Consider the following 17,892-nt stretch of genomic DNA (forward strand, 5'->3'; position numbering starts at 1 on the left):
GAGATGGGACACTAAACACAGTTACGACATGGTGGAGATGGGACCCTAAACACTGTTACGACATGGTGGAGATGGGACCCTAAACACAGTTACGACATGGTGGAGATGGGACACTAACCACAGTTACGACATGGTGGATATGGGACCCTTAACACAGTTACGACATGGTGGAGATGGGACACTAAACACAGTTACGACATGGTGGAGATGGGACCCTAAACACTGTTACGACATGGTGGAGATGGGACACTAAACACAGTTACGACATGGTGGAGATGGGACCCTAAACACAGTTACGACATGGTGGAGATGGGACACTAAACACAGTTACGACATGGTGGAGATGGGACACTAAACACAGCTACGTCATGGTGAAGATGGGACCCTAAACACAGTTACGTCATGGTGGAGATGGGACCCTAAACACAGTTACGTCATGGTGGAGATGGGACCCTAAACACAGTTACGACATGGTGGAGATGGGACACTAAACACAGTTACGACATGGTGGAGATGGGACACTAAACACAGTTACGACATGGTGGAGATGGGACCCTTAACACAGTTACGACATGGTGGAGATGGGACCCTAAACACAGTTACGACATGGTGGAGATGGGACCTAAAACACAGTTACGACATGGTGGAGATGGGACCCTTAACACAGTTACGACATGGTGGAGATGTGACCCTGAACACAGATACGACATGGTGGAGATGGGACCCCAAATAATTAACGACAATAATCAAGTAAATAGAAAAAAACCGCATAGAAATGTATGTTGTTTTTATTACTGGCTTTACTTTTATCCCACTTGACACCAAGCCTTGTCTAACAATGTCCACACGTCTTAGGGCAAGTCTGATGTGCGAAGTCCACGTCGTCGCAGATGTTGGCAGTGGTGCAGGGGAAGGTAGGGTCGTCTATGCAAGGGACGTTGATCGTAACGGCCGGGTTCGTAGAGAGCTCGGGGCTGGTGTTACCTGTAACAGTGAGTGAGTATGGTTTTACGCCGCTTTTAGCAATATTCCAGCAATATCACGGCGGGGGGACACCACAAATGGGCTTCTCACATTGTACCCATGTCGGGAATCGGACCCGGGTCTTCGGTGTGACGAGCGAACGCTTTAACCACTAGGCTACCCGACCGCCCCTTTACCTGTAACAGATATTCCAATTAGAGTCAGATTTTGGGGATTTTGTATTGAGACTGGATATGCTTTCTGCTACTGATGCCGAAAGGAGATGTATTGATAAATTGTGTAGCCCAGTTTATTATTTGTGGCCAACACTTATTTTCGAACAGTCTGAAGAACATTTTCGATAAAACCCGAGAACACCCCCGAGTTTCGCGAATCACGATCCGATGCATACTACGACAAGGAACCATATGGATATTTTTGCCTCAACGCAAATGTCAGATTTTAGATTTGCGTCAACTTTGACATGTTTGTCTGAATGTTAAAATGTCAAGCAATTAGCCTTTACTTCCTTATACTTTAATGATTTGGATATCTGACTTGGTATAATACATACGTAAAGGAAAAAGGTCTAATTGCGATGGTTACGAAAATATTCGTGAGCCAAGATGAACTTTGTACCTTTGTACCTGTTTGTATTGTTTGACTTACATCATGTGAAAGACTTGCTCATGTACACCAGTGCATTAAGTGCTAAAAGATCCCAGAACATACTTTTTTTAAAAATAAATAATTATAATTCTTATACATATGAACACATCCGATAACTTCGTAATGATTTGTAAAGGTTTTCAAGGGCAGTTCCAGCATTTTAAAAAAAGAGGGGTCCAAGATATCAAAATCCTCTCTAAGATAAGTTTACTTCCTACTTCCTGATTTTAAAAATGGGTGGGAGGGGTGGGGTTGAGGATAGGGGTGGGACTCCAAATTGTGACAAAAGCTTCGTGTTGCACGTGACTTTGATTTGGCATCGATTCGGGACTTGCAAATAATGACGACTCACTCTTTAAGATAATCTTTTGTCAATCCGCTTTCTCGGAGGGTTTGTAAATCCAACATGCGTGTCACGGACACCCCCCACAGCGGGAATACGTACACCCCCCACAGCCGGAATACGTACGTGTCGTGAAGGCCATGGTGGACCCCCCACAGTGTCCGCACGTGCTGGGGCAGGTCTGGCGCGAGAAGTCTGGGTCACCACAGACTGAGGCGGCTGACTGGACACACGGGAAGGTCGGGTCATCCTTACAGTCCGCCGGGACGGTCAATACGGGCACTGCTGTCGGCTTGCCTGTCAGTGACACCATCAAATAATAGTGAGTGAGTATGGTTTTACGCCGCTTTTAGCAATATTTTAAAGCAATATCACGGCAGGGGACACCAGAAATGGGCTTCACACACTGTACCCATGTGGTGAATCGAACGCCTTAACCACTAGGCTACCCCACCACCCCCATCAAATAATATTGAACGTACCTTCACGACTTGACACACTATTTCAGTCATATAACGGGGTGTCAGCTTGATGTTGGAGGAAAATTAGAAATGATGCATGTCTCAGATGTTTGCCACTTCAATGAATAACAAACCCAGAAATATGATGAGGGTAAACCTGGATTGGTTTGTTTGTTTGTTGTTTAACGCCGCACCAGCAGTCTTCCAGCTAAATGACGGCGGCCTGTAAATAATCGAGTCTGAACCAGAAGTCCAGTGATTGACATCATGAGCATCGATCAACGTAATTGGGATACGATAACACGCATCAACTATTTACGTTACGACCGTGTCAGGTGTATTCTATTCATCTAACGGATATGTCAAGTATATGCTACTTGCCTAACGACTGTATGAAACGTATACACTACTTGCCTAACGACTGTGTGTAAAGTATACACTACTTGCCTAACGACTGTATGTAAAGTATACACTATTTGCCTAACGACTGTGTGAAAAGAATACAATACTTGCCTAACGACTGTGTGTAAAGTATACACTACTTGCCCAACGACTGTGTGTAAAGTATACACTACTTGCCCAACGACTGTGTAAAGTATACACTACTTGCCTAACGAACGGTGTGTAAAGTATACACTACTTGCCTAACGACAGTGTGTAAAGTATACACCACTAAGATGTATGTCACGTGTATACCAGTTACCTAATGACAGTACGAAGTGTAAACTACTCACCTAACGACTGTGTTACGTTATACTACTTACTTAAGGACTGCCTGACACAGTCTCCAGTAAAACAGCAGGTTTGACATGGCTGGGTGCTGTTATCAAGGCAGTCGGTCACAGGGTTACCGGCATTGCACTGAAAATGACATTAATCTGAAGCTTGTTGCATACCATGTATTGACGGTGTGTTTACTTCACCAGTTAATCCGATCACATTACAATCAGCTATTTCACTCTGATGCGACACCGCTATCAGTCCCGTCAGGTGAACGTTCTAATCGGCCTTTAAGCGTCACGGCTTCTAAATTTCTTTGTACGAGTGAGCGAATCATTCCGGACCAGCATATCATATTTCTGTGACTTGAAAATGAATCAACAACTTCCGAATGAAAATAAGTAAGGCGGTGGATATTTCACACACCTTGTCGTTTCTGAGCGCCATGGCACCTACACCCAAAACGGTGTACCATCGAAGGAACATTTGTGTCCTGTGTTGGTTTTCATTTGTACAAATCGAAATTTCAGAATCGAGATGGTAAAGAAATTAAGCTGAACCGAATAGAAAGCTGGCATCTGATTGGCTCAAGAGCATACTATTCCTTCATTTAGATTCAGATGTCAAAGTTCAATGGGGGTGACCTCGGGTCTCAAAGCAGAGAGGTGTCGTACCACAGTAAAATATTTTATTCTTATAAGATTGCATTTAGTTCATGTTTATACTTACATAGGTGTCTCTTTGATTATTTGTTGTGTAATGAAAAAAAATTAAACGAAAGAGTAGGTGCGTTCAAACTATAAGGGGTGGGAGTGGAGCATGAAAAAATTAATTTTTTTTAAATTTGGATATAATTTGAGACTCACCAAGCTTTGATCCGAGTTACACTCTGCGGAGTAACGGCCATTAGTTTTGCTGATACGGCAATTCTGAAACACAACATTAAATTAGAAAGCTTGATATTTCAATGAAATCACGACTTGTCAGATAATTGTCAGAATGACGCAGATCACGGTTATGGTGCTCAAAAACCATTGATCCAATCTTGGATTCGAACACATGATTAGCGACTCCTTGCAGGGTCAACTGTTGCGACACTGCACGGAGAATTGCCACGCCTTACACGACCGTGCCCCGCAAGTAAGATCTTTAATTTACTTGACAAAGACTGTGTATGCAAATCTTCCCGAGGCAAGTGAGTTACCTGACCATAAAAGTACAGTTTCCACCCTTGCCGAACCAGGCTGGAATTCCGGAGTTACATTTTGGCTGGACAAACGAGTCTATGCATAGTCCAATCAAAATCGCGTTACGAAATAGACATCCGGTTCGTAAACAACATAGATTTGAACGTGCAGATTTCGGCCGCCTACAGGATTTGAAAAACATGTGTACTGTCAACTGGGCGTTTGGCCAATCTTTTCATGTTTTTAATCAAGGTACAGGGAGAGACCCGTTTTATTACAATATAGATCTTGATTATCGATCAGATCGTCTTAACTGGGAGCAGCCATTTTGTCTGAAGCAAATGTAAGAGACATGAGAGATGGAATCTGATTGGCCAATAGGAGGGACATAGAAGGTGGTGGCCCTACGATCGAGCTTGGAAATTTCAGCCTAATCCGGCAAGGATGAAAACTGGACTTTTATAGTCAGTTAACTCCCTTGCCTCGGAATAATGGTGTAAACCACGCTCATTGGTATGTCCTATCTGTAATCTTGGTAGAAAAAACAATCACTAGTCTGTATCCATACAATCTAAGTTCGAGTCCTCTACACCAGACAATCATAATCTCATTAAATTCCCGGGCGGTCGGGTAGCCTAGTGGCTAAAGCGTTCGCTCGTCAAGCCGAAGACCCATACGCCAGCTTACCGTTACGACTGGGGTAAGTCTATGATGGAACATCGGAGTTACGACCGACGTAGCGCTAAGATCGCTTTGTGCTAGTGGACCCTGAGTCCCGTTTCAGAAGCGATCACCGTAACGATAAGTACCGATACTTCAACAAAGACGGTCCTTGCACTGAGGTCGCTTTGAGGAACGGGGCCTTGTTTAAAAGCTATGCATTTCTCATGTAACTCCTATGCATCTTGAAGAACATTTCTAAATTTCACTGTGGTCTCATTTTGATAAATGTCTATGACACCACCGGTACCTGCTAAAAGTGAGTGAGTGAGTGTGGTTTTACGCCGCTTTTAGCAATATTCCAGCAATATCACGGCGGGGGACACCCGAAATGGGCTTCACACATTGTACCCATGTCGGGAATCGAACCCGGGTCTTCGGCGTGACGAGCTAACGTTTTAACCACTAGGCTACCCGACTGCCCCTAATAAGCAGGGGAAGTAAAAAGGGAAGGCAATCAACTATTGACATAGAACAGTGAAACATGACAACCGAGAGTCGATGTCGGTTTTTTTCTTTACGAACATGACATATTGTGATAAAAACCAAATGTGTTTTTTTAATTCAGCCTACATTCTAAAAAATGCCGATAAAGTATGTAACGATACAGTATTATATAAGCGGTGCTTAACTTTTTTCCAGGTGTATATGTAGGAGAAAACTTACAATGGCCGACGGTAGACAAGCTTCCGAGTAATCGAGGCACAGTTGGGGATCAGCTTCATCTCTACAGCTAGGGCAGTGCAGGACGCTGGGGATGCTCTCAAGACCTGGCAGGTGAATTGGAATTGTTATTCTTTGTTTGATTGTTTGTTTGTTGTGTACTCCAGCTATACATAACCGACTTACGGACAGACACACCAGGAGTTGATGATTTGAACAACGTTCCACGCCGTCGGGGTACGATGATTGGCAACCAACCCAGTGACCGAGCCTGACCGTCCGATCCATCAAGTCGTCCCGTCCGATCCATCAAGTCGTCCCGTCCGATCCATCAAGTCGTCCCGTCCGATCCATCAAGTCGTCCCTCCCGACCAGCATCTGTTGCTGGCGCCCTATTCTTACCTGGACTTCGGGATAATTCCTCAGCGTCACATGGATGACGTATGCGACCGACATCGACGAATAAAGGTATGCTTTACAGTGAGTGATCGCGTGTTGTTTTTAACCGCAGTCAGCAATATTCCAGTTATATCACATCAGTTTGTAATAATATGTCAAGGACAACTAGTGGTTGACAGCATGAGCAGCTGATGTCGCAGGTCACACATCGTGAACACCTGATTGTCTCATTTGTAGACATAACCCGTGAAGATCCTGGGTAGAAAAGGTCTTCAGCAACCCATGCTTGCCGTAAAAGGCGACTAAGCTTGTCGTTAGAGGCGACCAACGGGATCGGATGATCAGGTGAGTGAGTGAGTGAGTGAGTATTGTTTTACGCCGCCTTTAGCAATAAGGCAGCAATATCACGGCGGGGAACACCAGAAATGGGCTTCACATATTGTACCCATGTGGGGAATCGAACCCGGGTCTTCGGCTTGACGAGCGAACGCTTTAACCACTGCGCTACCCCACCCCTCATGATGCTCATCAATTACTGGATTGTCTGGTCCAGACTCGATTATTTACAGACCGCCGTCATATAGCTGAAATATTGCTGAGTGCGGCGTTAAACAATAAGAAAAACAAACAAACAAACTGAACCCTGTGTTCTTTTTACAATCAAATATTTTACTCTGATCCGATACCTCTCACCTCTGCTTTGAGACCTGAGGTCCAATGAGGTCACGTTAGGTGAACCTAGGGCGAACTTTGAGATTTAAAACTTTAGTCGACCTCCTCAAGCATGGGACGCAGGGCAACCTATTTCATCCGGGTTCTTCACGGTGCGCATGCTCATTAGTCATGCCTTGCATTACGACACTCGTTACTGATTGGTTACTGAATGGATAACTTCTACCATGTCCCTCGCTGACATATCAGGTACAAATTTCATATACCCCACTAGAAACGTCTTACCAATTCGAATACAATACTATGATAATACTATCTCTTAAATCTATCAACATAGGGGCACGGGTGGCCCAGTCGATTAAGGTTCCGCAAGTCGCTGTGCAGAGTTGTGTCCCTTGGGCACACCAGAAACCTATGATCGCGGGGTTCGCCCTGATTATGTTTCTAGGTCTGTCAGCACCATACTTGTGAAATGAGACTTGCATCACTTCGGGCTTTGCTCCCAGATCAAGCATGTCGTCATACAATTGGAATACTTTTTTTAAAGCAGTGTTAAACCCAACTCGCTCACTCCCATTAATATGTTTGGTGTGTGTTTGAACCACACAATCCCCTCCCCGCCAACATATTTTATGAAAAGATAGACACAATTTTATGGATAACAACTTCTTTAATACTGTAAAAAGCGACGTTTCGGTATAGATCCTTATACCGTTGTCAAGCAAGACTGAATGAGGGACATAGTGCAGAATATATATAGCAAGTGGAGGATCAACAGTAGAGGATTAACAGTAACAACAAGGGCATACATGAGTGGGATAACACAGGTAGGTGTGACAACAAGGATGATGCTATCACAACACGATGGACAGAAAACACATAGCTAGAAGCCAATGGGGCATGAAGCCAATAAACAGGTGATTATTGTTTGATGAGTTCATAGTAGGCGGATGGGATGAAATAGCCTCAAGTTGTTATCCATAAAATTGTGTCTATCTTGTCATCCGCCAACTTCTAAGTAATGCCTATCAAACAAGTTATTTTATGAAAGTACTCACTTTTCTCAATAAGGTTTAAGTCCTGTTTGCATTGATCCCCCGTGCAGCAGACATGGCACTTGTCGGTGGGGCCGTATGCACGACCGCCGGTGCAGTTGGTGGAGCTCCGGTGTGTTTGTTGGAATTCGCAGTACTGCAAGTAGGGGAGTCACATTACAGTCACTCACTCACTCACCCAACAATTCTCATCCTGCCGCTCTCATTTGTTTTAAAATAAAAAGAAATCTGTTCATTTTAATTTCGACCTCAGATCAAAGGTTTTGTGAATTTTGTTTTCCGTTAACCAATTTTTAAAAGGATCCCATGTATCAGTCTCATTAAAATGTGTTCCCTATGAGATTTGCCAGGACATGACCCTGCCTTGGTTTGGGAGCATCCTGCGGTGATCCGCCACTCCTTCATCGTCACCATGCACACCTGCAACAACGACATGGTGGTTTCTTTCACGTTGTAAACATGTCCTTTCATGCATTGCCAGCACAGGGTGCATATTTATAGCATTCTCTTTATGAAATAGTTTTTTATGGACATTACACCTGCACAAATATTGGCTTATTGACAGTGGAAGAACTATCACATTGTTATCAATGTAAACACCTCTATCTGTCAACCTTGCCTTTCTGGTTGTAACGACAGTGCGTCAAGTGAATATACCTCGACCTGTGGCCCCTGATCCAGTACCGCCACGGGCTCTTTATGATATGCCAGTACCGTCACGGGCTAGTTATCATGCGTCAGTACCGCCACGGGCTCTTTATCATATGCCAGTACCGTCACGGGCTAGTTATCATATGCCAGTACCGTCACGGGCTAGTTATCATATGCCAGTACCGTCATGGGGTTGTTTTCATCTGTCCGTACCGTCAAGGGCTAGTTATCATCTGTCAGTACCGTCAGGGCTAGTTATCATGTGTCAGTACCGTCAAGGGCTAGTTATCATTTGTCAGTACCGTCACGGGCTAGGTATCATGCGTCAGCACCGTCAGGGCTAGTTATCATCTGTCAGTACCGTCAAGAGCTAGTTATCATCTGTCAGTACCGTCAAGGGCTAGGTATCATGCGTCAGTACCGTCAGGGCTAGTTATCATCTGTCAGTACCGTCAAGAGCTAGTTATCATCTGTCAGTACCGTCACGGGCTAGTTATCATGTGTCAGTACCGTCAGGGCTAGTTATCATTTGTCAGTACCGTCACGGGCTAGTTATCATGTGCCAGTACCGTCAAGGGCTAGTTATCATGCGTCAAGGGCTAGTTATCATGTGTCAGTACAGTCAAGGGCTAGTTATCATGTGTCAGTACCGTCATGGGCTAGTTATCATGTGTCAGCGCCGTCATGGGCTAGTTATCATGTGTCAGTACAGTCAAGGGCTAGTTATCATGTGTCAGTACCGTCATGGGCTAGTTATCATGCGTCAGTACCGTCAAGGGCTAGTTATCATGCGTCAGTACCACCACGGGCTCTTTATCATATGCCAGTACCGTCACGGGCTAGTTATCATATGCCAGTACCGTCACGGGCTAGTTATCATCTGTCAGTACCGTCAAGAGCTAGTTATCATCTGTCAGTACCGTCACGGGCTAGTTATCATATGCCAGTACCGTCACGGGCTAGTTATCATATGCCAGTACCGTCAAGGGCTAGTTATCATCTGTCAGTACCGGCAAGAGCTAGTTATCATCTGTCAGTACCGTCAAGGGCTAGTTATCATGTGTCAGTACCGTCACGGGCTAATTATCATGTGTCAGTACCGTCACGGGCTAATTATCATGTGTCAGTACCGTCAAGAGCTAGTTATCATCTGTCAGTACAGTCAAGGGCTAGTTATCATGTGTCAGTACCGTCACGGGCTAATTATCATGTGTCAGTACCGTCAAGAGCTAGTTATCATCTGTCAGTACCGTCACGGGCTAGTTATCATTTGTCAGTACCGTCAGGGCTAGTTATCATGTGTCAGTACCGTCACGGGCTAGTTATCATCTGTCAGTACCGTCACGGGCTAGTTATCATGTGTCAGTACCGTCAGGGCTAGTTATCATTTGTCAGTACCGTCAAGGGCTGGTTATCATGCGTCAAGGGCTAGTTATCATGTGTCAGTACAGTCAAGGGCTAGTTATCATGTGTCAGTACAGTCACGGGCTAGTTATCATGTGTCAGTACCGTCACGGGCTAGTTATCATGTGTCAGTACCGTCATGGGCTAGTTATCATGTGTCAGTGCCGTCAAGGGCTAGTTATCATGCGTAAATACCGTCAAGGGCTAGTTATCATGTGTCAGTACCGTCACGGGCTAGTTATCATGCGTCAGTACCGTCAAGGGCTAGTTATCATGTGTCAGTACCGTCACGGGCTAGTTATCATGCGTCAGTACCGCCACGGGCTAATTAACGTGTGTCAGTACCGTCACGGGCTAATTATCATGTGTCAGTACAGTCAAGGGCTAGTTATCATGTGTCAGTACCGTCACGGGCTAGTTATCATGTGTCAGTACCGTCACGGGCTAGTTATCATGCGTCAGTACCGTCACGGGCTAGTTATCATGTGCCAGTACCGTCACGGGCTAATTATCATGTGTCAGTACCGTCACGGGCTAATTATCATGTGTCAGTACCGTCAAGGGCTAGTTACCATTTGTCAGTACCGTCACGGGCTAGTTATCATTTGTCAGTACCGTCAAGGGCTAGTTATCATGTGTCAGTACCGTCATGGGCTAGTTATCATGTGTCAGTACCGTCACGGGCTAGTTATCATGTGTCAGTACCGTTAAGGGCTAGTTATCATGCGTCAGTACCGTCACGGGCTAGTTATCATGTGTCAGTACCGTCACGGGCTAGTTGTCATTTGTCAGTACCGTCACGGGCTAGTTATCATGTGTCAGTACCGTCACGGGCTAGTTATCATGTGTCAAGGGCTAGTTATCATGCGTCAGTACAGTCAAGGGCTAGTTATCATGTGTCAGTACCGCCATGGGCTAGTTATCATGTGTCAGTACCGTCACGGGCTAGTTATCATGTGTCAGTACCGTCAAGGGCTAGTTATCATGCGTCAGTACCGTCACGGGCTACTTATAATGTGTCAGTACCGTCACGGGCTAGTTATCATGTGTCAGTACCGTCACGGGCTAGTTATCATGTGTCAGTACCGTCACGGGCTAGTTATCATTTGTCAGTACCGTCAAGGGCTAGTTATCATGTTTCAAGGGCTAGTTATCATGTGTCAGTACAGTCAAGGGCTAGTTATCATGTGTCAGTACCGTCAAGGGCTAGTTATCATGTTTCAAGGGCTAGTTATCATGCGTCAGTACCGTCAAGGGCTAGTTATCATGTGTCAGTACCGTCAAGGGCTAGTTATCATGTGTCAGTACAGTCAAGGGCTAGTTATCATGTGTCAAGGGCTAGTTATCATGCGTCAGTACCGTCACGGGCTAATTATCATGTGTCAGTACCGTCACGGGCTAGTAATCATTTGTCAGTACCGTCACGGGCTAGTTATCATGTGTCAGTACCGTCAAGGGCTAGTTATCATGTGTCAAGGGCTAGTTATCATGCGTCAGTACAGTCAGGGCTAGTTATCATGTGTCAGTACCGTCAAGGGCTAGTTATCATGTGTCAGTACAGTCAAGGGCTAGTTATCATGTGTCAAGGGCTAGTTATCATGTGTCAGTACCGTCAAGGGCTAGTTATCATGTGTCAAGGGCTAGTTATCATGTGTCAGTACCGTCAAGGGCTAGTTATCATGTGTCAGTACAGTCAAGGGCTAGTTATCATGTGTCAAGGGCTAGTTATCATGTATCAGTACAGTCATGGGCTAGTTATCATGTGTCAGTACCGTCACGGGCTAGTTATCATGTGTCAAGGGCTAGTTATCATGTGTCAGTACAGTCAAGGACTAGTTATCATGTGTCAGTACCGTCACGGGCTAGTTATCATGCGTCATTACCGTCAAGGGCTAGCTATCATGTGTCAGTACCGTCATGGGCTAGTTATCATTTGTCAGTACCGTCAAGGGCTAGTTATCATGTGTCAGTACCGTCAAGGGCTAGTTATCATGCGTCAGTACCGTCAAGGGCTAGTTATCATGTGTCAGTACCGTCAAGGGCTAGTTATCATGCGTCAGTACCGTCATGGGCTAGTTATCATGCGTCAGTACCGTCATGGGCTAGTTATCATGTGTCAGTACCGTCAAGGGCTAGTTATCATGTGTCAGTACCGTCAAGGGCTAGTTATCATGCGTCAGTACCGTCAAGGGCTAGTTATCATGCGTCAGTACCGTCATGGGCTAGTTATCATGTGTCAGTACCGTCAAGGGCTAGTTATCATTTGTCAGTACAGTCAAGGGCTAGTTATCATGTGTCAGTACCGTCACGGGCTAGTTATCATGTGTCAAGGGCTAGTTATCATGTGTCAGTACCGTCACGGGCTAGTTATCATGTGTCAGTACCGTCACGGGCTAGTTATCATGTGTCAGTACCGTCACGGGCTAGTTATCATGTGTCAGTACCGTCACGGGCTAGTTATCATGTGTCAGTACAGTCAAGGGCTAGTTATCATGTGTCAGTACCGTCAAGGGCTAGTTATCATGCGTCAGTACCGTCAAGGGCTAGTTATCATGCGTCAGTACCGTCATGGGCTAGTTATCATTTGTCAGTACCGTCAAGGGCTAGTTATCATGTGTCAGTATCGTCAAGGGCTAGTTATCATGTGCCAGTACCGTCAGGGGCTAGTTATCATGTGTCAGTACCGTCATGGGCTAGTTATCATGTGTCAGTACCGTCACGGGCTAGTTATCATGTGTCAGTACCGTCAAGGGCTAGTTATCATTTGTCAGTATCGTCACGGGCTAGTTATCATGTGCCAGTGCCGTCACGGGCTAGTTATCATGTGTCAGTACCGTCACGGGCTAGTTATCATGTGTCAGTACCGTCAAGGGCTAGTTATCATGTGTCAGTACCGTCACGGGCTAGTTATCATGTGTCAGTACCGTCACGGGCTAGTTATCATGTGTCAGTACCGTCACGGGTTAGTTATCATGTGTCAGTACCGTCAAGGGCTAGTTATCATGCGTCAGTACCGTCAAGGGCTAGTTATCATGTGTCAGTACCGTCACGGGCTAGTTATCATGTGTCAGTACCGTCAAGGGTTAGTTATCATGTGTCAGTACCGTCAGGGGCTAGTTATCATGTGTCAGTACCGTCACGGGCTAGTTATCATGTGTCAGTACCGTCAAGGGCTAGTTATCATGCGTCAGTACCGTCACGGGCTAGTTATCATGTGTCAGTACCGTCACGGGCTAGTTATCATGTGCCAGTACCGTCAAGGGCTAGTTATCATGCGTCTGTACCGTCATGGGCTAGTTATGATGTGTCAGTATCGTCAAGGGCTAGTTATCATGTGTCAGTACTGTCACAGGCTAGTTATCATGTGATTGTACCGTCACGGGCTAGTTATCATGCGCAGGTACAGTCAAGGGCTGGTTATCATGTGTCAGTACCGTCACGGGGTACAAATTAATTATTGATACCTATCATGGGATTGATAAGATGCACCGGTATCCACGGTATTTGAAATAAGAAGAATGATCAGATAAAATCACTATTTACATCTTGATGGCTGGTGCAGGCACGTGTCTGACCCAGACACTCGTGGGCGTTGCCGGCGTTGTTACAGACTGGACACATCAGGCTGGGCTGGCTGGGCACAACTGACCACGATGACCACACAACAGTTAGCAATACATTTGTCACATCAGATAGAAATGTTTGTTTGTTTGTTTAACACCGCACTCAGCAATGTTCCAGCTATATGACGACAATCTATAAATAATCGAGTCTGGACCAGACAATCCAGTGATTGACAGCATGACCCACGCAACTGGAATACGATGACATGCATCAACCAAGTCAGCGAGCCTGACCACCCGATCCCGTTAGTCGTTTCTTACGACAAACATAGTCGCCTCTTACCGCAAGCAAGGGTTGCTGAAGACCTACTCTACCACGGATCTTTACGGGTCGCGATGGAAATGTGCATGTATCCGACGTTGATACCTACAGTTATCCCTTTGTTGATGCAGCACTGCCAGTTGCATCTTATGAAGTGAGTGAGTAAACAAGTAGGGTGAGTGAGTGAGTGAGTGTTTAGCGTCGTATCGGCATTATTTCAGCCAGGAAGCGACGAGAACAAGTTGGTATATACTCAAGTGACTCATGAATACAAAGTTTTATATTTAACAACAAGTTTGTCAAACATATTTTCGAGGTCCAGAAACACACGGAGTTATCTGTAGTTGCACGGAATGTCGATGGTGTCAAAACAATTTCTGAAGGAAGCTACATCGTGTTGATCGAATTTGAGTAAACTTACTTTCATTGTACTTTTAAAAAACTGTCCATGGCATTGTACTTTCTCTCAGCAAACATGCATTCATATAAACAATATTCTTTTAAAAAAGGCATTCGTCTGTACGTGAGTGATAACCTAATTAAAATCAGATATTTTTCTAATCAAACTTTCTAATTGGGCAATCTAAATGCTCGATACGACTTGGCGTGGCATTCACAAACAAGTATACCTCGTCTCGAAAACAAATATGATCGGGAAGTTCCGAATGTAAGAAAATAAACCCATGATTTATTGTTGTGGATATGTCATACAACCTGTTTCTGAGCGCCACGGGATCTACTCCAAATGATGTCTTTAGTACATTTGTTCTTTGGCGGTTTTCGTTTGCTGAGATCGAAATTTCCAAATGGATATGTTGTAGAAATGAAGCCGGATCGGTGTAGAAATCTGACATGTGATAGGTTCAAGAAGCCACATCCTTCATGTAGAGAGGGTGGTTAACGTTAACTCAGGGTTCCGACCTTCTCTTGCTCTATTGTCAGAGATATTGCGTCGGAGTAAGAGATCTGATTTTAATGAGATTGCGTAAATGCATACTTGATGTTTTGCGAGAATAGGCACCAGTATAAGGCATCGCCCGGACTTACCTCCTGTTACCGGTGACCCCGTAACCACAGGTGAGGTGGCTGGTGACGTCATGTCCGTTCCCGCTGAATCAGTGGCATTGGCAGAATGTAATTTTACACATTTTAATTATTTTCAAATTAGTAATCTGCATCTTAAATAACTTGCGTTAACGAGTTATGATCAGCATTATGTTATTCTATGCATTGTAGGTGAGGTGAGGTGAAATGGGGTTTTACGTCGCGTCCAGGCTTATTGCACTTATATAGCGACGTGCATGCACGTGTGTGTGTGTGTGTGTGTGTGTGTGTGTGTGTGTGTGTTTGGCTGCTTGTACTAGTCCGGACTGATGCCGATTAATAGTGCTAGCACACTAAGATACCATGCCGAGGTCTAACATGAATACCCCACTCAGACACAGTATACTGACTCCGAGCCGACAAGTCCTTGTTTTAGCCCCTTAATGCCGAGCGCCAGACAGGGTAACAACAAGTACCATATTTTAACGTCTTTTGGTATGACGCGGCTGGGGATCGAACCCCGGACCTTTCGCTCTCCGGGCGGACGCGGAGGCGGTCTCTATGCATTGTACGTATGTTTGCTATGGTAGCTTTTCGTTCAAAGAAACGAACAGATAGAAAATAAAATAAACATCACATATTCAATAAGTATAATTAACTACATAAAACTAGTAGTTCTTTAAAAGATGGATACAAACTGATTATGAATGTTTAGCACGTACTCAATGATGAAGGGAGGTTAGGTATGTTTGCCAGTGTAAAACAAGACTTTGATGGTTTCTGATATCAGCAAACATATCCCTGATCAAGGTAAGAGTAATCTTTCTTTTTTTCTAACTGATTAAACCTCTACGATAGACCACCTACTGGTCTAATTAACAAACATTTTCCAACTGGTTACTAAAGTCTACTGACATTTTGGTGCCCGAGTGGAAAGTGAAATTCACTAAGTTAAACTGTACTGTTTCTGTCAGTGTACGGGGGCACGGGTGGCCCAGTCGTCTAAGGCGCCGCGATTCGCTGTGCAGAGTTGCGTCCCTTGGGCACGCCAGAAACCTATGATTGTGGGTTCGAATCCCGGTTCGCCCCGATTATGTTTCTAGGTTTGTCAGCACCATACCCGTGCTCGTGGGTTTCACCGAAGTGGTAAACGTCTTAGACCTGCATCACTTCGGGCCTTCCTCCCACATTAAGCTGACACGCCGTGATATAACTGGAATAATGTTAAAAGCGGCGTTAAACCCAACTCACTCACTCACTCTGTCAGTGTACAGTTCTAGTTCAATGTAAATAACGCCTTCAATCGCACAATACACATAAAATGTCAGGTGTTTTTTTTGTTATACCACATAGTAACCATTTGAAAATTGGATTGTACCACACAATTAACAACGATACTAGGCTGAAATAGTCGCCTGTTGTGAGATATTCATTGATTTCATGCATGAGTTGGGTTTAACGCCGCTTTTAACAGTATTCCAGTTATATCACGGCGTGTCAGCTTAATGTGGGAGGAAAGCCCGAAGTGATGCAGGTCTCAGATGTTTGCCACTTCGGTGAAACCCACGAGCACGGGTATGGTGCTGACAAACCTAGAAACATAATCGGGGCGAACCGGGATTCGAACCCACAATCTTAGGTTTCTGGCGTGCCCAAGGGACACAACTCTGCACAGGGAATCCCGGCGCCTTCGACGACTGGGCCACCCGTGCCCCCTGATGCATGTAAAGCTTATGATACCCGTAACCAAATACCTCAGCATCAAATAACCATTTCTTGTTTGTTTCATTGTTCGCCATCAAACATGGGTGCATCATTTTTATTGCCGGCAGTTTATAACAAGTTGACACTCAAACAAGGGACGGGACGATGCGTGAAAAGTTTACAGGGAAGTAAGAAGCTCACCATCACACTTGCCACATGTTACAGGGAAGTAAGAAGCTCACCATCACACGTGCCACATGTTACAGGGAAGTAAGAAGCTCACCATCACACGTGCCACATGTTACAGGGAAGTAAGAAGCTCACCATCACACGTGCCACATGTTACAGGGAAGTAAGAAGCTCACCATCACACGTGCCACATGTTACAGGGAAGTAAGAAGTTCACCATCACATGTGCCACATGTTACAGGGAAGTAAGAAGCTCACCATCACACGTGCCACATGTTACAGGGAAGTAAGAAGCTCACCATCACACGTGCCACATGTTACAGGGAAGTAAGAAGCTAACCATCACACGTGCCACATGTTACAGGGAAGTAAGAAGCTCACCATCACACGTGCCACATGTTACAGGGAAGTAAGAAGCTCACCATCACATTTGCCACGTGTTATAGGGAAGTAAGAAGCTCACCATCACACGTGCCACATGTTACAGGGAAGTAAGAAGCTCACCATCACACTTTCCACATGTTACAGGGAAGTAATAAGCTCACCATCACACGTGCCACATGTTACAGGGAAGTAAGAAGCTCACCATCACACGTGCCACATGTTACAGGGAAGCACGAAGCTCACCATCACACGTGCCACATGTTACAGGGAAGTAAGAAGTTCACCATCACATGTGCCACATGTTACAGGGAAGTAATAAGCTCACCATCACATGTGCCACATGTTACAGGGAAGTAATAAGCTCACCATCACACATGTTATAGGGAAGTAAGAAGCTCACCATCACACGTGCCACATGTTACAGGGAAGTAATAAGCTCACCATCACATGTGCCACATGTTACAGGGAAGTAAGAAGCTCACCATCACACATGTTATAGGGAAGTAAGAAGCTCACCATCACATGTGCCACATGTTACAGGGAAGTAATAAGCTCACCATCACATGTGCCACAAGTTACAGGGAAGTAAGAAGCTCACCATCACACGTGCCACATGTTACAGGGAAGTAAGAAGCTCACCATCACACGTGCCACATGTTACAGGGAAGTAAGAAGCTCACCATCACACATGTTACAGGGAAGTAAGAAGCTCACCATCACACGTGCCACATGTTATAGGGAAGTAAGAAGCTCACCATCACACATGTTACAGGGAAGTA

At 45.0% G+C, this 17,892-nt stretch overlaps 1 protein-coding gene across 1 annotated transcript in view; it reads right to left on the bottom strand.

The window, feature by feature from the left end:
• Positions 1 to 772: 772 nt before the first annotated feature.
• LOC124152400 overlaps positions 773 to 17,892 on the bottom strand; it is a 53,330-nt gene continuing 36,210 nt past the window's right edge. The window contains exons 16-24 of the mRNA XM_048389632.1: positions 14,840 to 14,902; positions 13,451 to 13,551; positions 8,216 to 8,272; positions 7,856 to 7,988; positions 5,730 to 5,833; positions 4,023 to 4,085; positions 3,201 to 3,297; positions 2,102 to 2,272; positions 773 to 984 (exon numbers count right to left, since the gene is read on the bottom strand). Of these exons, the coding sequence (XP_048245589.1) occupies positions 833 to 984; positions 2,102 to 2,272; positions 3,201 to 3,297; positions 4,023 to 4,085; positions 5,730 to 5,833; positions 7,856 to 7,988; positions 8,216 to 8,272; positions 13,451 to 13,551; positions 14,840 to 14,902 (941 nt within the window). The 3' untranslated portion in view covers positions 773 to 832. The remainder of the gene's footprint in view (positions 985 to 2,101; positions 2,273 to 3,200; positions 3,298 to 4,022; positions 4,086 to 5,729; positions 5,834 to 7,855; positions 7,989 to 8,215; positions 8,273 to 13,450; positions 13,552 to 14,839; positions 14,903 to 17,892) is intronic.

Source organism: Haliotis rufescens, unplaced genomic scaffold, assembly GCF_023055435.1.
Source record: "Haliotis rufescens isolate VD_foot unplaced genomic scaffold, xgHalRufe1.0.p SCAF_8, whole genome shotgun sequence".
In the NCBI taxonomy this organism is placed as follows: Eukaryota; Metazoa; Mollusca; class Gastropoda; order Lepetellida; family Haliotidae; genus Haliotis; species Haliotis rufescens.